This window comes from Seriola lalandi, unplaced genomic scaffold (genome assembly GCF_002814215.2).
Source record: "Seriola lalandi dorsalis isolate HSWRI2012SDOR001 ecotype SW California unplaced genomic scaffold, Sedor1 jcf7180002054598, whole genome shotgun sequence".
Classification (NCBI taxonomy): Eukaryota; Metazoa; Chordata; class Actinopteri; order Carangiformes; family Carangidae; genus Seriola; species Seriola lalandi.
Window position 1 is genome coordinate 102,414 of NW_019525151.1, and position 24,373 is coordinate 126,786.

The 24,373-nt window shown below is 41.8% G+C and overlaps 2 protein-coding genes across 2 annotated transcripts; one reads left to right on the forward strand and one right to left on the reverse strand.

Annotated features, from left to right (window-relative positions):
• Positions 1 to 14,912: 14,912 nt before the first annotated feature.
• On the forward strand, positions 14,913 to 16,059 carry LOC111664630 (insulin-like). Its single transcript, XM_023419296.2, has 2 exons — positions 14,913 to 15,111; positions 15,828 to 16,059. The coding sequence occupies exons 1-2, from the start codon at positions 14,922 to 14,924 to the stop codon at positions 15,971 to 15,973; spliced, it is 336 nt and encodes a 111-aa protein (XP_023275064.1). The 5' UTR covers positions 14,913 to 14,921; the 3' UTR covers positions 15,974 to 16,059.
• A 260-nt stretch (positions 16,060 to 16,319) lies between these two features.
• hmmr (hyaluronan-mediated motility receptor (RHAMM)) lies at positions 16,320 to 24,238 on the reverse strand. The gene is made up of 20 exons (XM_023419298.2): positions 24,097 to 24,238; positions 23,734 to 23,832; positions 23,541 to 23,626; positions 23,338 to 23,415; positions 22,997 to 23,185; positions 22,768 to 22,854; positions 22,547 to 22,658; positions 22,398 to 22,463; positions 22,053 to 22,126; positions 21,891 to 21,961; positions 21,442 to 21,809; positions 21,193 to 21,341; positions 20,877 to 21,112; positions 19,550 to 19,666; positions 19,242 to 19,442; positions 18,444 to 19,160; positions 18,275 to 18,347; positions 17,472 to 17,648; positions 16,958 to 17,120; positions 16,320 to 16,837 (listed from the first exon to the last, which is right to left on the reverse strand). Exons 1-20 carry the CDS (start codon positions 24,140 to 24,142, stop codon positions 16,821 to 16,823), a joined length of 3,126 nt encoding a protein of 1,041 aa, XP_023275066.1. The 5' UTR covers positions 24,143 to 24,238; the 3' UTR covers positions 16,320 to 16,820.
• Between the last annotated feature and the right edge of the window lie 135 nt (positions 24,239 to 24,373).

Below are 24,373 nucleotides of genomic sequence, written 5' to 3' on the forward strand. Positions count from 1 at the left end.
TTGTACCAACTGTTCATTCATTTAAAATTGTATGAATACTACTAACTCTTAAACATACATATTTCTTCTTGTATGCATATAGAAATACAATATATAATGTCTTACCAGACAATGGTACAAACTTTTCCTGGCAACCAGCATTTCTTTACTACCTATGATTCTCCTTATGATTTGATGATGCAACATGATTTAGTGAATCATTAGTTTGAAATTAGCTAGTAGTTACTAAGAGCGCACACAAATTGTAAGCATAATTCTGGCCAGATGTTCTGTGGCCAGTCCAACCTCTTCATTTGTTTCTGGCTCGGGGCGCTGGTGTGTAAGAACTGTATAAATGTTTTTCCTCATATCTTTGCCCAACAGTGAGCTGAAGCTCCTCTGACCAAAGTACTCTAAGTGTCTCGATCCTCTCTCTCTGCTTTTCCACTAGCTGTGGCTAAGCAAATAATAGCTGTCTTACACTACTCTACTGACTTTTGTTGCATTACTTTGACTATCAGCTAACCTCTATGACAAGATAAGTGTACCGTATGTGTCTGTTTGTCTGTGTGAACAAGGGTTAAGTAGTGAGAGCGTACCCTGTTCTGCTAGCTTTTGTATGAGTGATTAGCACAAGTGAGTTTTTCTCATTTTTCCATATATATGTTATTTGTCGAGCCCAACAGAGAGTGACGTGAGTAGGGAAGCAAAAAATTAACCATCGCTTTGCAGAGAATTACTGCTGTAACCGTTTGAATGTACAAAAGGTCAGAGCTGCCGAATACTAAGCATTCATAAAGAAACTAATGCCATTGCCTTATGTGAAAGAATTGAAGCCTTGAGGAATATAAGAAGAGCCAGGCTGTAGTTCAGACTTTTTATCTGTGAAGTACCTTTCCCATACAAGCACATGAGCTGTATGCAAACTTCAAATAATCAGACACAAGTGCTGCTCTGGTTTTTATTAGTACTAGAATTATCGCCTCATGGTTGCATTGCGGTTAATTAGCTTGTGTGAATGGTCAGAAATGTCTTTTGTGAGGGCACCTTGACCTTTGACCACCGAAATCCAATCAGTTAATCTTTTTGCCAAGTTTGAAGAAATTCCCTCAAGACCTCACTGAGATATCACATTCACGAGTGGGATGGATGGGCGGGCGAACGGACGGACAAACTGAAGACATAATGCTTCTCGCTACAGCTGCTGCCAGCGCAGAAGAAGTGCAAGATTATAGCCTCAAATGAAGAAACACTGCAACCCAGGCTTCTCCCCAAGATAAACAACAAAAACGACAAAATACAAAAAAGAAAATCCACTGCAACTAAATAAACATAACAAATGACTTGCATTTAGGCTCGTATGTTGCTGACAATTTTATGGAATATACTGGGATTTTAGTTGAGGTGGCAGAGCCCCAATAAACTGTGATTGAGGTAGGTGTCAGTCGTGATCACATTCTTTCTTCTTTTAGGGCTGCAGAGTGCCACTTAGCCCTGGATGGAGGGTCTGAGCGCTTACCTTTCCTGCTGCATTTTCAGGGGCTAGTTGAGAGTGAACTTTTTATGTGTGTATTCTCCCACCAGCCTGGCCTTTTAACTTACTGTAATAAATTATTGTTATTTACACCAATCTTATCTCTCCTGCAGGGGTGAACTGTGCAGCTGCTCCTCAGTGGAAGAGGGTAATAATACCAGTAGTCCATCCTTTACTTGTAACATTTCCAGTCGGCAAGATTGCTTAACCAGTGATTCATCGTGGCTCGTATATATGTGGAACCTTATTCTCGTGACCCAGTTCAATGAATGGGCTGTGTCTGAGGATAGTTTGAAAAGCTCTCTGAGGCAAACATGGGATTTGTTGATTTGGGGAGTTATATATAAAACTGACCTTGTGTCTCAACCCATTTCAACTGGCATAGACTCCAGCCATGTGGGTGCAGATGACAGACAGACGGATATGAAATTGACTTGACTTTTCTGGTGCGCCCAGGTAACGCAGCACCTGACAGAGTTAGTGTTCCTTATTAACTACAAGAGCACCTTTCACACCGGGGAATAGAGCCTCCATGTATCGGTGTTTGAGGGCTTCAGCAAGAGCCACAGGGCTGTACAGTGATCATTCAGAGTGGGGAACCTAAAGGAGAATCACCACAATGTACTGGACATGGTGTCAGTGTTGTTAGACCTGGGACACATTTTTAAAAAGGCATGTAGATGTAAGTGAGGACTAACATCCACTTGGCCTAAAAATATGAATTAGTTTTCCCTGGCCAAAAAATAAAAACGAACGATTATATACTAATTATTTTGTCCACACTCGCACACCAGTCAGCAGCACTCCACTTTTCCACTTTTCTTCTTTTAAATAACCACTCATATTTGCCAAGGTCAAAAACTTTCAAATCCTACACACAGGGGTTTTAAGCAATTACAGGTTGGTTTATCAATATGAATGTTAGGCTTTATCAGTGGGGAGAGGTTTAAAGGTGCTTCATGAGAGCTATCGCTGTCTGGTGGGGCTTGTGGCAGTCGGCGTTGAGTTCATATCCATGAGGAAAGGTGCACGAATGCTGCGGTCGTGTCCGAACACTGCTCTCCGCTGTGTCAGCCGTACCATCCTCCGAGGGAGTTCATTAGCCTACTGTTGTTGTTATTGTGGCAGGCTACCTATGGGAGCGGCGTCAGCGATCAACTGACAGATTTTTCATCGTTACTGACAACTTCAATTATGCAAATTTAAAAGCTGTTTTGCCAAAATTCCCTAAACATGTCAAGTTTGAGGAGAGGAGAAAAAACACTGGACCATGTTTACATACAAGTTGTTGCTGCTGATAAAAGAGCGCCCACCTTTACGCTTAAGAATGTGTGGTGTTTATACATCTGGTCGCTGTTGCACTGAGGTCCATGAGGAACAACATTTCATGTTCCTGTGTATATGTCAAGCATATGGTGGAAATGACAATAAACCTGAACATGAATCTGGAATATGTGGCAAATGGCGGATTGCACCACAAACAATGAAAAAATAATATAATATCAAGAGGTAATAAGCATTTAGATGCATTTAATCGCTAAAGAATAACAACCATATTTATAGATTTCATTATAACTTTTACATTTTGGATCCATAACTCATCTTGATGCGTGTGAAACAGAGGATGCAGTTCATGGGTTTATAGCTTCCTAAACCGAGACTCCTCATAACCATGCAAACAAAGGTCACATTTTTGTAACACACTCAGATCACAGGCAGAGCCCACACATAGGTTACCCAGCTAGCTGCTGAGGCCAGTTTCACTCTTTCATTTTTCTAAGTGTGTACTTCATCAGGAACGTTTCAATGCGTAACAATCATTTCTAATTACTCTTGCTAGTGAGTATCAAGTGAACAATCTTAGGGTAGGATGTTCACTTTCCACCAATGGGCTCACCAGTGTTACAAACCTGCGCTTTAGTGTCAGTGGCCACCAAACAGCACATACTGAAGGCCTGGAAGACAGCAGCAACACAAAATGTTAGAAAAAGGGTCTGGCGTTAAGAGAAATTGAGCTTAAGAGTTGGCAGTGTACCAGAAATGTCTGTGTGTGTGTTTGGGTGTCTTTCCCCTTCTTTGTGTGTGGTGTGGGGTGTAATGAATCGGATGCCATTTTGAGAGATGCTGTTTATGAGTGTCTGGACTGACGTTGGAGGCGACAAGGGAAAGTAGGGGAATTAAGGAAGGAGGTTGAGCTTCACTTAACAGAATGTGACAGGCGCAAAATGACAGGGTTTGGCCCGGGAATCAGGATGCACACAATGTGGCACACATACACACACACACACAAACACACACACACACACAGGCATAGACATACTCAGAACACACACATATACACACTCAGCCATGGAAAAGTGAGTACAAGCATGAGGGGACAATTTGATCTGTTCCACCAAACACAAATCAATGTCTATGTGGCTCTATTTTCAAGACACGCTCACACGCATACAGTAAAGAAAAAACACACACACAACCCCAATCAGTTGTGCTTTCTCAGACAGGGACAAAACAAAGTCATCTGAGCCTGCAAGTGGCTGTCCCAGCCTGGTTGTGACAGGCAGGATAGTTGCTATTAGACAGACTAACCTGAGGGATTTCTGCCCAACCCCTACTGCGGTGCAAGGACACAGCCTTTACATATTTTACTTTCAGAGTCAAGGATTCATGACTGCACTGTGTGTGTGTGTGTGTGTGTGTGTGTGTGTGTGTGTGTGTGTGTGTGTGCGTGTGTGTGTGTGCAGTCTGAGTTTCTTCATTAAAATTGGCTGATTGATTGATTTATAAGTTCGCAATCTTTGAATTTTGTACTTTTGATAATCTGTGATGTCATCAAAAAAAGAACAAAGGGAGAGAATAAAGAATAGAAGTTAATAAAGAATAAAAAAGTTTTGTCGGATGGCGTGTCATATCTTTGACTTTTAATATCTTTAAACTGCGCTCCACCCACACACTGAAGTGCAGGTTCAAGTTCAAGAAGAAAAATACCTGGATCTTTTTGTTCTCTATCATCTTTGTCACGTAATATCCGATCATTGTCTCAAAGACAGATGAAATGTGTAGGGATAAGGCAGATTTACGCTCAAGCATCCACCTCGCATAGGATCACTCAGCCAGTCACTGTTAATCTACTAATGCCAGAGGTTGAGGGTTAAGGGATAAATAGCTAAAGAACTTTATGTGCAGGACATCCCCACCTGGATATGCTAAATCTGCTTACCCCTCACAACTCTGCATGTATCAGCATATACGACCGTCGGCGCACTAGGACTTTAAATATGACAATCATAACTCATTACCTCCGTAGCTGTTTGTCAATACAGGCTTTGTATGAAATTGGTAATATAGATCTCTTGCCACTTGTAACCACTTGTCACAAAACTTATTTGTGTTCCAATGCAGCCTGTATCTCATATGAACGTAAAGAAGTATTGCTTAGCACATATAGCACACATATTCCTCCAACATGGGGTGGGGGGGTGGGGGGGGGTGTCTCAATATTCAGTGAAAAGCCTCCACCGCTGTCTGTCAAAGTGAATACCTGCAGCTGTGACTCAGTTCCCATGAGCTGAACATGCTTCCTGTGAAACATTCACTGTAAGGCAATGTATTTCAAGAACAGGAGCAAAGGTGAGTGAAGAAATCTTCATAGGAGGATAAAAGCTGTGTGAAAAGGGTATATAGGGACAAAGACTATTGACGCACAGATGTGTGTAAATACCGCGAAAGAGATGGACAAAAAGATGATGCAGAGGAGGTGAAGTAAGAGAAAAAAAAAAGGAGGGGGGGGGGGGAAAAAGGGTGAAATGCAGCGGGATGACAGTGACAGATGGGAGCCAGAGCTGACAGAGTGCTCAGTGATGGCAGTTTATCAGCATCTGGTCCACAGGATCACTTCAGCTCCCGGACTCCCTTTCTCATCAGTCTCCATTTCTCTCCCTCCCATATCTCCTGACCCGACTTTCTCTCCCTCCCTCCCTCTCTCCCTCCTCTCTTTCACTCAATGGCTGACAGTTCTGACAGAGTACCAAAATGTGCAGGCAATGCCCCTCTTTTTTTCCCCTCACGCTCTCAGATATGCACACAGTGAGAGCAGTGTCCACAGAGACACATCCACACGCCAATTAAGACAAAGAAATACCTTTAACAGTGACTGTCAATAACCTCAGAGAGATATGAACCAAAGACTTTATTGCTTTTGCATTAACATATTTAAAACGACAGCCTCCTTGTGCAAGACCAGTGGATTTACGCCGACATCCCCCAGCGGATTAAATGTGATGGTTCAGGATAAAATACCGCCGTTGGTGCAAGGAAGAGGAGCAAGTCAGGGGAGGCCAAGCTCACACCGCATACGACACCTTAATTGCATCAATGATTATCCCTCCACATTACACTTTCCCTGCTCATATTTATAGTTGTGTCCAATTTTCATTATGCTCTTCATTATGGAGCATAAATAACCTGTGTAAATGTGCCGGCACACCACGGCACACGCCATAACATTGCCAAGTGATATCCATCTTGCCCCCCTAGTGATATGACATTACCTGGCTGAATTATGTCGATTAGCTGCACTTGGCCCCTCCCACTCCATCAGGACAGCAGTCCGCAGATGACAGCATTAACTTTTAAGGCTTTATAGCATCTTCTTTACCCAACACAAACCATTAATCAACTTAATGGCCACCATGACCCCTTTCATCGTGTTTCATAAAATAAAAATATGAATAAAGCCCATTACAGTCTCTATTGTGGAGAGTCTCTGTGATAAATCAGAGTGGTTCTATTAGAAGGATTGCCTCTTTGACAAGTCAGGTTGGCTGCACTAAATCATCCGTGCTGTTTGCTTTATTAAAGCTCCTTTTTGCCTGGTTTAATGCTTAAAGCTGGAATATTTAACTTTACACACGTTCCGAGTCATATTTCAATCCCTTCTCGTCCCTTTAGCCAGCTGTAAGTGTGAAGGCTTCTGAACTAATATTTATCCTGGCCCCTGAGTGAGTTCTGTGCCTCTTACTTTTGGGATTCCTTGCTTGTTTCTTCTTGTTTACACATGCTGCAGCAGAATGTGTGGACCCCTGTTGAAACACACAGAATCCTCCTTTGTATATGATTTTCTGCTTGCTCTATGTGTGTAATGCCCAGTGTAATAGTCTCAGGTTTGAACACACGTTTATGAGTGTTGTCTGCCAAAAAAGTCAGTCATCACCCACAGGGATGAAACTCTTAGTCCAAACACGGTGAATGTGCCAGCGTGGCAAACACCAACATGTAGATGAAACAAGCATAATTTAACAAAAACATTAAAGCTGCTCTAATCAATATTTTTATATTAACAAAAGATCAAATCACTATGTGTAAAGTGAAACATGTCAGTCGTAGAGACAAAATCACAAAGAATCAACCCTGACATTGCAGTTCCCTTCAGCTCTAAGGAGTTTATTAGCAACTTGTAATTGTCTAACTACCTTCAACTCTACTGTTTTAACTGGCTGTTCTCATTAGCAACAGTTTTCAGCTGCTGCAGGCATCATTTTTTTTTTTTTTTTTTTACTAGAAAAAGCTTTGATAAACCTACCTGCTCAGTACCACAACATTGCCAACTAGCTTGTGCACATAGTGGAGCATTTAACAGCTAAACAGCCAGATATTTTTCTCAGAAGTTGATGGAGACCATTTTGTTGAAAACTTTCATTTCTACAAGCCAGCAATGACCTATTGGCTTAATCACCATCAAATATGACGCAGGGCTGAAAAGGACGCCCTTTTAACCTCATCCAAAGGCATAGCTGTCAAAGCCTATTAGTCATGTCTCCATTTTGTTATATTTGCAGTTTAAATAAAGACCAAGATGCAGATTTTGCATTCAGGACGATTCACGTCCCGAGCCAGCCATATACTGAGCCAGGGCAAAGGCCATCGCAAAGTGTACTGGGTGACTGTGTGCAAGCGTGTGCGTTTGTGTGTGTGTGTGTGTGTGTATATATATATATATATATGTAGTGGGAATATTGTGTGGATGAGAAGCTGAGGTCCACATACTGTTGAATTATGGAGCAAGGCCTAGCTGGAAGAATTAAGTATTCTTGTGCAGTTTCCAAAAAAAAAAAAAAAAAAGAACCTCAGAGTCCATTCCCACCCTGCCTTCTGTTCCTTGAAATCCTTCTTTGTGGTGACTCACAGGGAAGTCCTTTGCTCTTACTTCAAAGAATTATCGTTTCCTTTCTTTTTCTCTAACATTGGGGGGGGGGAATCTACTTCCATTAATGGGTAACAACCCTTGTGATTGAGCGTCACATATAGTTTGTTGTTTGGGCAATACAAACAAGTTTGTGCTAGGACACAGTAATGATAAATGGAATTATGCCTAACAAAAACACTATCACTGACTGTGGTACAAAGGCCTTTCAGTAAATTCTCAATTTGAGGATCTAACACTGCCCTTGAATTGTTTAGGCACAACTGGGACGGGTGGAGGAATTAATTTCAGATATTACCAAACAGCGGGGTACACAGCTCCCCAGGCGCCACAGACAAAATCTTTCATCCCTGTTAAAAAAAAAATTGAATGGGGATTTAAGGATAACACAGATAATTCAATCTTTATCTGCAGCAAGTCACAATGAAATGTTATGTTTCCATGGGATCCTCTTACCTCAAAGGAGGACTCTGGAATGAAAGGACAACACATCTGAAGCATCTCCCTCCTGCTCTCGAGCCAACAAGTTAAACATGCGCAGACACACACACATTCTCTCACAGACACGCACACGAAACATAAAAGGTCCTCATCAACATATCAAAGCTGTACTACCTGCTGTTCAACATGCTATATGCGAACCCAGTGGAAGCCAACAGGGCAACGTACAGCCCTCCTCTGCAACTACGCAGCGCTATCGCACTGACAGCTCCTGCAGATAGCAGACAGTTACAGATCGAGACATCTCTCCGGTGTCAGGTATGCATGCGCCTACACACAAACATGGACATGTTTGGCATTCTGCTCCACAACCACCAGCATCTCTCTCTCTCTCTCTCTCTCTCTTGCATTTATTCCCACACAATATATGAGAGAAAGTTTTAAAGGAAGAGATAGCGCAGGAGGGAGTGAAACGAACAACCTCAGCTTAGTGACATCAAGTCAAACTCCCCCAGATACCCAATAACCGCATATAGATACTTCTCGTAGAAAAGCTCCACTGTAGCATTAAAGTTGTCAACATGCATCTAATCCACCAGTTTGGAGAGCGTTACACTGAGTCAATATGCAATTTGAGGCAGGTTGGCAGAGAACATTGGATTGATTGATTCTGACCTTTACCCTGACAGTACCTCCTGTACACATTCTCAACAAAATAATGAAAAGTGTTGAAATCCCCCTATCTTTAGCTTTGGCCTCTTTTCTTCTCCCAAATCAGCGCCTGTTGTTAATCCCACTCATATGTCTGGCTGTGGGTCTGCTTTCTCTACTTTATCTCTAAGAGCAGGGGGAGACAGACTCAGGGGGGTGATACCAGCCATATTGATTTGTGCAAACATGTGCACGCACGCACGCACGCACACACGCACGCACGCACGCACGTGTGCGCTCACACACACACACGCACACACGCGCACACGCACGCACACACACGCACACACACTCACACACACGCACACGTTATAGCAGGTGGCTGTGCACAGCTTTGCTATAATCCTCAAGATTTAACTCCATCTATCCTACACCGGAACTACAAGTTGATTCTTGATAAAAATGAAATCTCTTTCTCATTATCAATATACGGACACACTGACATACAGTAAGATAAAGACCAATATTGTAACATATGATACTCTTATTTTGAAAGATACTGCTATACATGCTAGTAACATGGTGGATGCTTCATGGGGTAATTTTGGTGGCTGTCCACCACTTTTGTCCAGACTGAAATATCTCAATAACTATTCAATGAATTGCCATGAAATTTGGTACAGACATTCATGCTCCACACAAGATGAATTGGGATTCCTTCTATGAACCCTTTACTTTTCTTCTAGCGCCATCATCAAGTCAGAATCTCCCTTTGTCCATACTTTGTCCATCGGCATGGCTGTAGACTCATACTAAAGATGGATGCCACCATAAAACTGATTTCCAATGCTGTCAATGTCAACAAGACAACGACTGTATCACATCAGTCCCAAGCTAAAGTGAATCAACACCCTCTTTCAGTGAGAAGTGTAAGAGATCAAGCACATTTCAAGCTGCTACTACTTATCAGTATGGTGCACTGAAGGGTTATAATACCCAGTTGGGAGGGTCACAGTACGGAGTGACACAACATCCTGCTCCTTTCAGATGTGGCGTGAAAAAAAAAAAAAAATCCCCTTCAGAGAGGAAGTGAGGCTTTCTCATATCAATCCATCAAACCAAAGGAGGCGTCACGCAAACTAGAAAAATGCCAATTCTAAATGAAATTCTCTTGTCCCACTCGTCTCGCTCAACTTGAAGAGGCCAGTCACATGAGGGTTTAAATAGAAATCTATTTTCTGGCCTGAAAATCAAACTGGCCATCATTCTCCCCTGCTTCACCTCTCTCTTGGGGACTTGTCACATTTATAACATGTAGTCATTTTCTCAGCTGTCAAACTATGCTCTTACCAAGCTGTTGCCCAACCCATCCTGTCAACCTCTAATTCCAATCTGCTCAAATGTCTCTTTGTGTGTGTGTGTGTGTGTGTGTGAGCGATGGATCTAGTTTAAAACAAAAAGTCTTTGGAATCATAAGGAGATTTCTTTCCTTTTATTCGTTATTAATGTGTGTCTCTGTGTGTGTGTGTGTGTGTTCTGTAAGGGTCCAGACAGAAGTGGAATAGCAAAGTAGGTCATGACAGAGGTTAGTACTGCATTAGCGACTGTCACTAGCAGGACAGGAGAGTGCAGACACCAGGGCAGCCCTCTCCCTCTCAATCACACTCACACTCACACACACACACACACACACACACACACACACACACATACAGCACAGCATTTTATGAAACTCTGTAGCTCTCTGTCATGGATCTGAGCCAGCAGGCCGTGACACACACACGGAGGGCAGTGTCTGGAAGAAGCGGACATGTCCAGTCTGTCTTTTGTGTGTATGCACACACAAGCATGAGACAATGTTTGCATATGACAGGGCCAATTGACCCGCCAGAATCTAAACTGTTTGCCCTTGCAAAAAATTCAAATTAAAAAAATAGGAGCACTCAACTTTTTTTGACACTTTTTTGATGCTTTTTCTTCTCAGCCTGGAGTGAATTTTTATTTTTAATGGCAATCACTCAATAGTCCAAGATTTGCTCCGTCTACGCACTGATGAATCTTTGCATTAGTATCCAGTTCTCAGAGTTGACTTGTGGAAATCTATCTCATTACTTTTGCCGTTTTACAGTCCAAACTCTCACATAAATACATAATGATCCAAGTTGTTTCTGTTGTCTGCCGTCTCAGTCAACCATTTTTTTTTTTTAGAAAATGTTCTAAGTCTCTTCAGTTTCCATCCTCAGAAAGTCGGGGATAATTATGGGAGTAAACGGGCTCACTATCAGAGCAGATTAACAACATCTCACTAGGCTGAACTCTTCACTCCCTTTTATCTCCTCAAACGCAGAAGAAGAGAAGACGAGTTACGTAACTCCCACCTTAGGGACCCAGCCGACTTTCCACCCAACTTCTGTCTGTCTCTGCATGTCTAGGGCGTCTGCTAGTCCTCTGCTATTTGATGTGCGTGTTTGAAGCAGCCATGCAACCGGGGTGAGAAGGATGTGCCTGTTGTTCACAGCTCCTGCCGCTTTGCTCTGTTCCCTTGAGGAGCCAGTTTCAAAGCATGGCAAAGTTGGACCTTTCCTGGTTCTACATTTAACACCTTCTCAAATCGCAGTGCCAAGGTGCTGGATAGCTTTCTTCCCACCTTTCTCTTTTATCATTCCTCCAAAGACGGTCCTTTCATTAGCTGGGTTTTGAAAGACCTGCTCTCACTCTACTGTCATTTAGCTAGACTGTGTCCTTTGAGAGAAATGAGCATCTGCTTAAGATACATTTTTGCAGTGCCCCAAAACCACTTCAACACACATGGACCCTAATGTTGTGTTCTTTGTTTGATAATATTGGATCATGTCAGCATGATCAAATATTCAAATAGTCAGTATCATGTTGTACATCATAAATACTAAAAATATTTTTTACTGTCTACTCATTAGGACTAGCTTTTTCTCCCCTTGTGGAAAATAAATGAACAAGTTGAACTTTGAGTTAATTAGTCTCTGACAGTTCTGGGTAAAATTTCCACATGAAGAATTTTTGCTCTGGATCACTGACTTGTTTCTGTCTCAAATGACCCCATATAGTGTATACTGTGAGACCACTCACTGAAGCAGCGGCAGAACCAAAGCTGAATCCTCATCCATCCATCAGAATGTAAATGTATATACACTGTAAAAAGGCATTTATACCACAATATTTCAGATATGTGAAGGGTTTTCATCTCTGCCATACCTCTTCTCAACAGCACATCAGTCAATAAGTTAGCATTTATGGCAGCATTCATGTTTTTATCATTTCCATGAGGAGGCTTGGCTCCTTCTGTCGTTCGGGATCAAAACCGAATAAAATCAGATTTGTTCAGACAAGTGACATTATCATATATACAAACACTGATGTGAGCTTTCTTTACTTGGATGTAACATTTAAGCTGTTTCGCTGGGTGCCGTTTGATATTTCAGGTCTGCTATATTGCATTTTTATATCTGTACTGTTTAGATTGGATTACATATTAATCTCAGCAAGGGGTCAGAATGCAAGTTTATTGCATTTTACAAACGGTATCTACCTACATGCCACTGAACCAAACACACCAGAAATTAGATCTTTTAACACTTCTCTCAGAAAAGCATGTATACCCTTGCTGGCATTTCTTTCAAAGAGCATTTTTAGTAGTAGTAGCATTTTTTATTAGTAAAGCATTTTTGTTGTTGGGTGACAGTTTCTCATGAATAATATATAGAAAAGATACAACAAGCAACCCAAGGCAGATTGAGCTACCTATGAAGCCTGGATAAAGCATGCTCTTATTTAAGTGCTATATACACCCACAAAACACTTGCAGTAAAACAAGAGGAAAGATATAGCAGGATGCAAATACACATCTACATGCATCAAGAGCTTCAGAAGTTGATAACAGGCCTATTAAAACTGAAAGCTCTGTCAATCTGAAGATTTTTTGGTTTCAAAAGTTGCCATGGAGCATATCACGGCAATGCAATCATGAGATAATTTGTGTTTTTTCATTTAATTTTGGAAATCTTTCAACCAAAGTTGCAAGTTGTGGTTGTGTATGTTTAGATTGTTAGAAAATTCAATTTTAGTGCAACAATTCAAATTGGAAAAATGTAACCCAGAATCCCCGGTTCCAGGAAAGGTTAAATTAAACCACAGAGACAATGAGGTGATAATACAGAGCTGTGCTGCATCCTCAGAGCCTGACAGCTGAGTCATCATTTGATATAAAATTATAGTGTCACCTCTCTCCCATCCTCAGATACGCAGGGTGAGATTACAAAAGAACAGCTGCTGCAAGATAAAGGGATAGACAGACTGATTATTTCTCATCAGTCATTACTTATGCACACAGCTCCATCTTAGACACACCACTAGTGGTCACTAATAAGCCTCAAAGCCCTCTAATCTACACTATGCGATCAGAACGTGGCATATGGTATTTTGTCTGTCAGCCTGTTACCGGTGCCAGTCAGGCCACCACACAGCAGGGGTTGAAATGGGTATCATTCTGGGAGACTGCCTTCTCAAGTTTATCCCAACTTTGCCTTTGGTCCACACTCAGTTAAATGACTTAGTGCCACTCAAGAGCAGATCAACATGCTTACAGGTCAGGGTGTTAATGAGAGGACCTTAGCGTTTTCCGCTGAGGCTGACAAAGGCCAGGTGGAGGTGGAGAGTTATAAAGGGGAAAGGTAGCCAAGTGGAGATGTTCTCTGTACCTGCATAGTCCTATAGGCCTAGGCCCTTTTCATCCGTAACTACAAGCTGCTCTGCTGCACCGAGGCCTCTAACACAGGTAAGCAAGTTTCTCTCCATTCCCTCAAGATTTCAACTTTTAAAATTTATGTGTATAATAACCAGGATGAAAGTAAAGAGTAGCACAAGCAGGGATCTATAATTCAACCAATCTACTGCGCCAAGGAGCCTGGCATTCAGCCAAGAGGGATAGAGGAGTGGCGGGATAGAGCAGATAGAGCAGATAGAGCGCTCTGCCAATGCTGTAATGCCTGGCACAGGTGCATTGTTAAAGACACTGTTAAAATGATTCATTTTCAATCCAATAATCTGCAGCACACTATAAGATGTCCACAAAAGGTCAATATAGCATCTAAATGACTGCTAAATATGTTTTTCACCTTGAAACAGGAGCTGAACTTCAAACCCAGGAGAATATCCATCACAAATGAGATTTCACTAATAACACTAATAGCAATTCTGTAATCTTGGACAGATCATTCCCACTCGAGTACTATAGCTGCTAAACTGGACAGAATGGTGAGGACTGACCTTGAGGATTGACCGACAGTGTCCACAGTGCTGATTTTGAGACATAGGCAGTCTTTCTAGTTTGTAACAGATGGTGCTAAGATAAAATAAGACTCACCTGGGGATAAAAGTAAAGCAAAAAGTAAAATCAATTTTCAATTTACTTCAATATGGGTTCTGTGGAAAAAAATATTAAACATAACCTTGGATGAGTGATCTCTTAAACGCTGTTTGCAGTTATGAACTTTGAGGAGATAACATACAGTTTTGGGATCGATTGATGGCCACCTAGGTTTACTTAATCTATGATTTTTGCCTGCTTAAGCTCATGCAAATTTGTAAGATTTAGAGCCTTTGAGCCAGATATCATCCAATGACTTTCCTGCAGACCTTGTTTCACCGCGGCTTTTCATCCTGGCCTTTTATTTCCAATGAAAGAATGAATTATTCAGTTTTTTGCTCACTTCAAAGCCCTTATTTTGAGTTGGTGTATTGCTGTATGCCTTCTATGTTGTGTCTGTGCCATTATACTCTCAAAGCCTGAAGCCATCTGGTGGAATTTCACAGGAACACCGCAGACCATGTATAGCTAGAAATTTTAAAACAAAGTGGACTTGTAATGCTTGGTTGTCATCAAGAATGGGCTGATGAAATTTGAACATCACTTCATCCTTTAGCTTTCAACCACTGGGCTCCGAGGTATTACGTATTGAAAGATCAATTCAGTCTAACTCTTTGTCTTTGAAACCTAACAATATAAAAATTTGATCAGATGTGTACTATTTTGTGTTTGAACTTTTTCTTTTTGTTCTCTGCCCAAGAGGTCTCCCTCCTATGGCCAGGGTACCATTGGCAGCGTCCGTGATGCTACTGCTGGTGCTCTACTCCCACGGGGTGTCCTCGGCCCCTGCCCAGCACCTGTGCGGGTCCCGCTTGGTGGATGCCCTCTACTTCGTATGTGGAGAACGGGGCTTTTTCTACAGTCCAAACCGACCCCACAAGCGGGATCTGGAACATCTTCTCGGTATGGCTGCATTAACTCTGGGAACTGTTGTGATTTTTGGTGTGACTCGTGTCGAGTAAGTTCTAATTGTACCCTTGATGGTGGGAGTTCAGAAAGGAACAGCATGACATTGCCCCGAGACCCCAGGCTGGCTTTGTATCTCTGCAAGTCTCTGCCCACCATGTTCTAAGTTCAGGCCTAGTCTAATGAGAATGCCAATTCGGATGCTGGCTGGAGGAAAAATGTGTATGGGCAGCATGCTGGAAACTTTGCTGAACTAAACCTATGTATTTGTCCGAACCATCATTAGTGTGCGAAGCCTCTCCCCGGCCTCTTTTGAATTCACTACTGTGGCGTGGCTCTTGGTTTCTTATTGTTGCTTTCAACAGCTATGCTGTGACTAATTCAATAAACACAAATCTTGTGAAATCCCCAAATTCCTCATTAAGTTATTCCCAAAATGCATTATTTGGATCTTCCGCCTCAAACATTCATTTGATGTTTTGAAGTTAACTTTAGAGGTGTAAGCTACGATATGCCTCTGTTGGAGCTCCGTCATATCTCCTCTTGAAGTAGATACTAACAAGACTAAATGGATTGGGGAGATCAGATTACGTAGTCATTAAGGCTGCATTAAAGTGTGAACAGACTAAATGGTAGTTTGAGGAACTGTGGGTTTGCGCAGTAGCAGCAGCAGGAATTAACACACAGCTATGGATACTTTCTCCACTTCAAAGGGTTCCTGTCTAAAAGGGCCAGACAGGAGCAGCGGCTGTGGATGGCTCTGTCTGGCCATGATGAGCCCAAGGTGAAGAGAGGTATCGTGGAGCAGTGCTGCCATAAGCCATGCAGCATTTACCACCTGGAGGGGTACTGCGAGTGACCCGCCACTCCACAACTAGCACCACTCATAGCTTGTAAAAAGGTCCCGAAGTCAATTTCTGGCCCGATACTTGCTGGCTATGTCTTATCAACTGAAGGAAATAAAGCTTCATGACCCATAACCCAAGGCTCCTCTCTGCAAAGATGTGAATTTGTGTTCTTTGTAGCTGGTATATAGTGTGGATGAAACATGGGTTGCAATAGCCTTTTGCTGTGCTCCAACCTGTGGCTGCAGTCCTAGAGTGCACTCTACTGGATGAGGACGGACATGGCCAAGAAGACCGAAGCAGCAAAGGCTTTGTAAACATAATTTTTACATTGGGGAAGTTAATAAATCTCAGTAACACTTTTGTTTAAGAAGAGTATTAAAATCTGTCTTTATTTACAAAGAAGAAAGGTTTCTAAAGAGCTATTCCACATGAAATAGTAATTGCTTCTGCTGCACTACGATTTCTATAAAAGTTACAAAGCTAAAATTCGAAAATGCAGTTAACAGTAAAACACATCTTACATTTTTAATGCAACTATGTGCTCTGGATTGTGAGCACTTAAGTTTTCCACCCATGTCCTCGTTATTTTCACACATTACTCTTGTACACACACACACACACACACACACACACACACACACACACACACACACACACACACACACACACTTCTTTTTTAAAAATCAGAACAGAAAAATCTTCAGGCTCTTTATGCAACACAAAGGATTGTAAAGCATCGGCATGTGGGAACAATGATTAACACATGTTAGAGGTTGCTAAGTATTCAAAAGACCAAACCCTAGAAACTAAATTTGTCAGCCAATTAGTTGTCAGTTCTTGTTTGGTAGACGACCTCCATTATGCATAATGATTCCCTGACGAAAACAAACAAAGAAATTAGGCTTCCACACAAACAAAAATGTAAGATATATGTCTTTTCACAGCTTTTCATAACTCCAAATGGTGTTGTAGTGAGGGGTCAATGTGCTGCTTACCTTCTTTAAAAGGTTCACTTGCTTCAATTTGCCTGTTTTCCTTGTCGTGTTGGAAAGCTTTGCTTGGATCAAACCTTCGGCGGGTAGTACCAGGGAGCTTTGACTTCAGCTGCTCCAGATCACTCTTCTGCCGGCTCACCTGGGAGCGAAGCTTAGACACCTCCTACACACATGCATGTACACACACACAGCCACGGAAAAAAAGGGATGAAGTACAAGCACTTGAGCTTGAGAGAAAGAGTGTGTGTGTGTGTTTCCGTCATAGGCTACTTTTGATGACACACTAAAGACCAGTTAATTGGGGATGGCTTGTCCACCTGGGGACAAAAGCTGTGCCCCCAATTGGGACAGAGCTGATTTCTGGGTCAGTGGTTAAGATAAGGGTTACGGTTAAGCAAGTAGTGGTTATGGTAATTCTCCAGGAAATTAATGAGTGTAATGTCCCCAAAAGTAACCTATGACAATATTTGTGTGTGCGCTTTGGAAAGTAGACAGTGTTATTCTCATGTTTGACCTGTTTCAGGGAGATGTTCTCATCTTTCAGCCTCATGACATGTTTGATCTTCTGCTTCTGGTTCTGGTGGCCCAGCAGGCGAGCGTAAGCGTCAGCCAACTTGTTTAACTCCTCCTGGTTTGCCCCGTTCTCATTGAGGAGTGCATTTCGCTCTGCTGCAAACGCATTGAGCTGTTCCTGTGGGCACACACACACACACACACACACACACACACACCAACACGAACATTGAGAGGGTTTTAACTCATCGATTCGTTTAACTTAAATTGACATGAAATGATTGTTTTGGCCACTTGGGGGCAGCGCAAAAATAACACTGATATATACCATTATCATCTTTATATGGCAAACCATTGCCCACATTAAACAGATGGAGCAACAGCATTCGTATGGAGTTGTAGTTCTGGCCACAAATTCAACTCTCCAACTGCTGAGGGCAAAATCCAGCACTACACCAAAATTGATCTGTATGCTGTTTGGACCAGACTGTTTTTGCTTAAAACAGCTGTGCTGGGACTGGAGTGTTGAAACAGAATCAAAACACTGACATATGTTGGTTTGGTTGACACAATATGTCCTGTAAAACCAAAACCATGAGTTGAAAGACACCAAAATGCTACTTAGCGCTAGGTGGAACAGCAGAGACGGGTGATAATTATCTGTGGTTTCATCACTAAGAGTGACACCTTTCACATTTTTTCCATTGTTCATATAAAAATAATGATTAGTGCAGCTTTAATCACAGATGTTCTGGGCTATCCTGAGATTTTACATTTTACTTAATTGATGTGGAAATGACTGACCTGGAAGGGCCTGACTTTAGTAAACAGCTCCTCATATCGTTTCCTCCAGTGTTCTGTCTCTGAACTTGGAGAGCTTAGAAAAAACGATTGATGAGTTAATTTGCAAATTGTAAAAAACAAATTAATAAAAATAAAAAAATCTCGAAATCTCACAAAAAATCCTACTCACCTCTTCTCTTGTGCTTCTGTTATTTGTCTTTGGAGCTCCTGTCGCTGCTCCTCCATCTCCCACTGCAGTGTAACCTTCTCCTGAGTCAGTACGTCTACCTGCTCCTGCAGGGCCCGTCTGTCTTGTCGTTGCTCTTCCAGCTCGCCCTGCATGGCCTCAGTGAGGTCTAACTGGGTCTGGATGGTCACACACTCTTCATGTTCAACATCATCTAGGCGAGACTGAAGCTGGTTTCTCTCCTGCTCTGCCACGTTTAGCTGATCTTCAAGAGCGAGCTTGGACTGGTCTTTGACTTCTACTTGAGACAGAAGATTCTTCTTTTCCTCGTCTACTCTCTCAAGATCGGCCTTTAGTCTGAGCACTTCTGATCTGACCTGCTGGTGGTCTTTCCTTTCAATCTCCCATGCTCCCCTTTCCTCTTGACGGGCTGTTTGAATTTTATCTCTCTGCTCTCTTTCTTGTTGAAGCTGTTCCATCATTTCCTCTTTTTCCAGGCTGACCTCCTTTAGTAATTTCTGTATCTTTTCCTTCTCATTTTGGAGCTGAGCAACACTCTGACTTCTCTGTTCCTCCATTTTCCCCAGAGCGTCTTCTTTCTCCTTTGTCTGCATCTGTAGCTCCTGCTGTAACTGACTGATCAGACCAGCGTGATTCATCTCCATGGTCTTAATCTTCTCATCTTTCTGTGCAAGGTGAGTCTGCACCTCCAGCAAAAGTCTATCAGGTCAAAGAAAAAAGAAACATAAAAACGGAGGAAAAGTGACAGTTATTTCAACACAGGTTGAATTTTAAGGATACCTTGCATTCTCCTCCCTGGCTTTTGCTTCAGCGAGCTGTCTCTCCTCATGTTCCTCTAACCCCTCTTTCACTCTCTGGATTTCCTCTTCTTTCTGCTTAATCACTTTGTCCATCTCCTCCTTCATCTGCTGGGTCACTCTCTCCACCTCCTCTTCCAGTTCTCTCTGTCTTTCCTCTGCTCCCTTTAGAGCCTCTTTGGCACTGAGAAGTAAGACAGTCTGTGAATCTTACACGTTGACAGAATCTTAAGCTAAATGCCAACATGAATCACAATGATGTTCCAAAAATACTGACACTTGAGTGCTCACCTTTCCAGCTCTGTGACAATCTCTCCCATCTTGCTCAGTGAATTTGTTTGTGCTTCTTGGAGTTCTCTCTTGGCTGCTAAATGCTCCTCTTCCAAAGCTGCCATATCATTGCTCTTACTAAAAATTAACAGGACACATTTTTGATAGGTTAAAATCTTGACTTTATCGCACCAAAACATAGTTCATGGTGCCATTGAAATGATACAAGCATCATAATGCTATTTTACATTATTTTATTTAGTTCATTTCTAATAGTTGTATGGGACAAAATTAATTTGTACAAACTGCAGCTGCAAGGAGGTATAGGGGAAGCTCAACTAATAAAAGTTGATATAAGATATAATATAAATATAAAATATAAGGAAAATATGGAGCCAAATAGGATGAACTTTGTGACATTTTTTGTAAGTTTACAATAACCAGTCAGCTGCCTGTCAACTTGAGTCTGTTGTAACCACATTTAGCAACTGGAAGTGAATGTTGGGTAATATAAGTCTATAAGTAATAAATAGTTGAAATGGTTATCTGAACAGCTGCCATAGTTGTCTAAAAGTAACAGATGAACAGTTACAATTGTAAGCTAAAAGTAAAAAACAAAAAACAAAAAAAAAATATTGGTTAAACGGTTGATACCTGCAGCAAACTTGAATTGAAATGTATTAACATGCCATTATAATTAATAACTAAACAATTACTCTTAATATTATCAAAAATCCCAATATGACCAAATGCAATATTCAATTGTATATATATAATAATGTGGGCAAATATCACACAAAAAAGATTTGGAACCACTTAACTAAACAATTAATCAGATAATCCACAAAAAATTGTGTTGAGTGTTAAATCCCACTGTTTCTTCTCACCATTATTTTCAATCAACCAGTCTCTACCAAACTGTCTAATAAAAGCAAAAAACACGTTCACTTCCAGGTGCCCTGGTTCCACTCATATTCCAAAAACGAGGTAGTGAAGTGACTTGAAAACTTGAAATTGCTCATGAACAGAAATAGACAGTGACCCAAACTGTCTGTGTCAAAATTGTGATGGAATGGCAACCTGTCAATTATTTTTCTTGACTTTGAACTCACTGTATGCTGGGACATGTTCCCAGCTGCCTCTGACTCTAAATAGTAACACAGGCAGTAACAACAAATCCAAAAAAAGTGGTGGTGTTTTAGTGTAGTCAGCAGGACGTTTTTAATGGAAGTATGACTTTCAAATTCGTGACTCTTTAGCTGAAAATGTTTGGATGCGCAAGTTTCACCTTTATTGTTTCTTTTCTGTTAACACTTCCTCTCAGCGTATTTGGCCTTTGGATGCTCACCTCAGCATCAGTGCCCTGGTATCATTCAGTCTTCTCTCCAGCTCACTGTTTTCCTCCTGCAGCCTCTGGACAGTCTCCTGGCTCTTTTCCGTCACCTCCTGCCTCCTCTGCTCCTGCTCCTCCAAGAGAGCGAGCTCTCCCAGCACCTCCTCCGTCTCCTCCTTTAACTGTCTAAACCGCTCCTCAGACTCCTCCCTCTCCTGCTCCACCAGCACAGACAGGGAGTCTACAAGCGCCTGTAGCAAATAGGAAAAATTAAGTTAATATAATCTAATCTAAAAAAGAATGTGGAATGTAGGAGAAAACGTTGTGTGACCTTTTCTTTTGTCAGTTCCTCAGTAAGAGCAGCATTTTCTTGCTGGAGCTGAATGTGTCTCTTTTTCTCGTCTCTTTTAACCTCCGTTAGCGCATTGAGCTCTGTCTTTAACTCCTGCACTCTCCTCAGCCCCTCCTCCTGAGTCTTGCCTAAAACCAAACAACAAAATACATACAATACACACATCACACAACTGTCAATTCATCTTTGCTATTTAAATTAACAATAACAAAATCTTGGTAAACATACTTCTCTCTTCCTCAGAGAAAAGACACCGCTGTTCAAGATGAGCAACTCTCTCATCTAGCTCCTTCTCTGTCCGTCTGAGCACCTCCCTTAGTCTAGTGAGCTCTGCCTCTTGCTGCCGAACTGTCGCTTGAGAATCGTGAACTTCTTGGTTGGCCAACTTCATTTGTTCCTCCATGTCACTCACTGACTTTTGCGCAGACTTTAGCTCCAGCTCTTGGTCCTCCAACCTCTTCTCCACATTCCGTAAAGCATCCTTTGACGCCTGCAGTTCTTGCTGGCATTTCTGTGCCTCCTCCTTTTTATGCCTCAACATATCTTGAGTGGTTTCTAGCTCAGTCATGTGCTGCTCTAGTTGGGGTTTTAGGTGCCTGTGGAGAAGTGACAAATGAGCGTCATTGTGTGCAGTTGAGATCTAAGTTGCTTGGAGGAACCATTAGTCTTTTGCTTACTTTACTTTCTCCAACTGAGAACCTGCGACAGTGTTCTCCTGTGTCTTTTCTTGGAGTTTCAAGCGTAGATCCTATAAACACACAAATAGATCAAGCATGTCTTTCACAAAGTAAGACTAAAAGGTGAAAGACAGATGTTCACTTATAGGCCTGTTTTGTGACCTGGATTTGATCATTGGCTGTGTCCAGGTATCCCTGCAAGACTCTGATTTCCTCCCTCAGCTCCCGTATCATGGCTGGAAAACACAGAATAGTGGGTAGTGGTGAACAAGCGAACCCAAAAATACAAGCAGGGATTAAGTTACGTGTAACATTTATGTTATTTGTACATCAAGTGCAGTACTAGGGACATACAGACATCTTTATGTGCAGCAGACTCGATGAGAAATCTGATAACTAGGCCCTAGATGTTGAAAACGTGCATGTGTAACATGTGTTTTCCTTACAGTTTGGGTCAACGTGAACAAAGGAATGTAACGGGAAAAGCATGTCATACACAAATCTCACCATGTAACTTAGCATTCTCATTCTCCAGCTCTTCGTTCTGGATTTTCGTCACTTGATGTAGGTCCTCTATAATAGGTAAAAAACACTGATTAGTTCATCTACACATGCTAGCAAATGCATTTGTCTCCCTATATGTTCATAAATCTTACCCAAGTCCTTGTTCCTGTCCTTTAGAGCTGTAACAGTAGCCCTGGCAGCCTGGAGGTCAGTTTCTAGGGCCTTCAGGTGGCCTTCAGTGTTAATCTGCAGGACACTTAACTCCTGGACACATGTATAAAAACACAAACACACAGTACATCAATAAAAAACTAATGCAGTAAATTAGGGATTTTACAGAGTTATGAAGGTAGTATGTGTACACAAGTCATACCTTGTTTTTAACATCCAAAGTGTTCCTGGCTTCCATCAGCTCCATTGTTAGAGAATTGATTCTCTTTTTTGTAGTGTCAGCAGAAACCTAAAAAAAAAAAAAACATCTGCTCAGACACACTTTTCATGCAGCACTGCTAAAAATATTAAAAAATTTGTTTTTAGTAGCTGAGACAGGTATAATCAAGGCAGGATTTCTAAATACAATTTACCATCAAAACCAAACACACCTTGTTTTTGAGGAACTCATTAACTTTCTTGAGCTCAGTCCGCTGTCTTTCAAGTGTGGTCACACTGGCAGCAAGGCCTGTCTTCTCCCTGACTGTGGCCAGCAGCTTGGCCTCCACCTTCTTCAGCTCCTCTTCCAAGGCCAGCAACTGACGGTCCTGCTCCCCCCGCTGCTGAACCAGGGACCTTATCTGTAAGGATGTGAAGCTCAGTGTTTGACTCCCAAATAATGAAAAATCACATGTAAATGCTCTTTGGTTCAGCAATTTTTCAGAGCAACAGGAACCAACTGCCACAGAAAAAGACACATCAATTTGCACAACATTGTTTTTGTGAAGTGTACCTCTTTCTCCAAGAGTTTCTGCTGTTTTCTTTCCATGGTCATGCCATTCCTCTCTTTCTTTACACTTGACCCTTCAACCTAAGTTATGAAAAGACATAATGAGGGGATAGTTTCTTGACAGCAGCAGTTGTACAACTACCAGATCTTTTCATTGTAGAGCCATAGAGTGGCTTTATTAAATGTTGAATTGACAGAAAACTTACAAGACCATCGACCGACATAGTCCTACGGACAGGTGACGCCAGGACATTTCTGGAAGGCGATGGTGGAGGCATAGCAGCCCCAGCGGCTGGAGACACAGGCATGAAAACAAGTGGCACAAAACATTACGTTTGAAATAACGTTATTTCTTAAGTTTTCTTTCCTTGTTGTATTGTGCTTATCAGATTTACCCACCTGCCTTGGGAGGTCTAAATCGATCAGATTTGTCGAAGGACGCAGCTCCCTTCGGATCCCCAGGTTTAATCTCATAGGACCCCGGTGGAGGGGCACAACCTTCATCCAAAAGCACGTTAGCCAAGTTAGCGTCAAGCAAACACTGATGATACTTCTTTGTGAGATTAAATATCTAGCCCACGTTGGATTGCTTTGTTTTTACTTGTTTACATTAACTTAAGTGAAGCTAACAAGATACCAGATCGACAAAGTGTAACACTTGTTGTCTTTGTAACGTATGAAGGCTAACGTAAGCTACTTACCGTCGAAGAACTTAACCTAGGTGGATATGCTACTAGCTAGTAGGTTATTGGCGATACTTACCTACGTGCTCGTTGAACCTTTTCAATGGAGCTCTTGAAAAAGACATTTCTCAGCCAGTGTATGTAACTAATTTTGAATTTCGAGCCGTGCTGATAATGCTGCAACGCAGCGCCCAGTGACTCACAATAACAAACGCTTCACCGCTGAAATTTCAAAATAACGTCATACGTACGTTTACTTACGTGTGGCCAATAGACATCCAGTCTCGGGTGACGCACGCCCCTCCTCGAAGTCTGTCCGAAAGAGACGTGTGTAATATTTGTGTAATTGAAACTAA

Excerpts from the sequence above, each read along its gene's own strand:
- LOC111664630 (XM_023419296.2), top strand. The coding sequence starts at position 14,922 with ATGGCCAGGGTACCATTGGCAGCGTCCGTGATGCTACTGCTGGTGCTC. Across the intron at positions 15,112-15,827 it reads GGATCTGGAACATCTTCTCG|GGTTCCTGTCTAAAAGGGCC; the intron begins GTATGGCTGCAT and ends TCCACTTCAAAG.
- hmmr (XM_023419298.2), bottom strand. The coding sequence starts at position 24,142 with ATGTCTTTTTCAAGAGCTCCATTGAAAAGGTTCAACGAGCACGTAG. Across the intron at positions 23,416-23,540 it reads CTATGTCGGTCGATGGTCTT|GTTGAAGGGTCAAGTGTAAA; the intron begins GTAAGTTTTCTG and ends TTCATAACTTAG. Across the intron at positions 22,127-22,397 it reads TGAGAATGCTAAGTTACATG|CCATGATACGGGAGCTGAGG; the intron begins GTGAGATTTGTG and ends TGTGTTTTCCAG.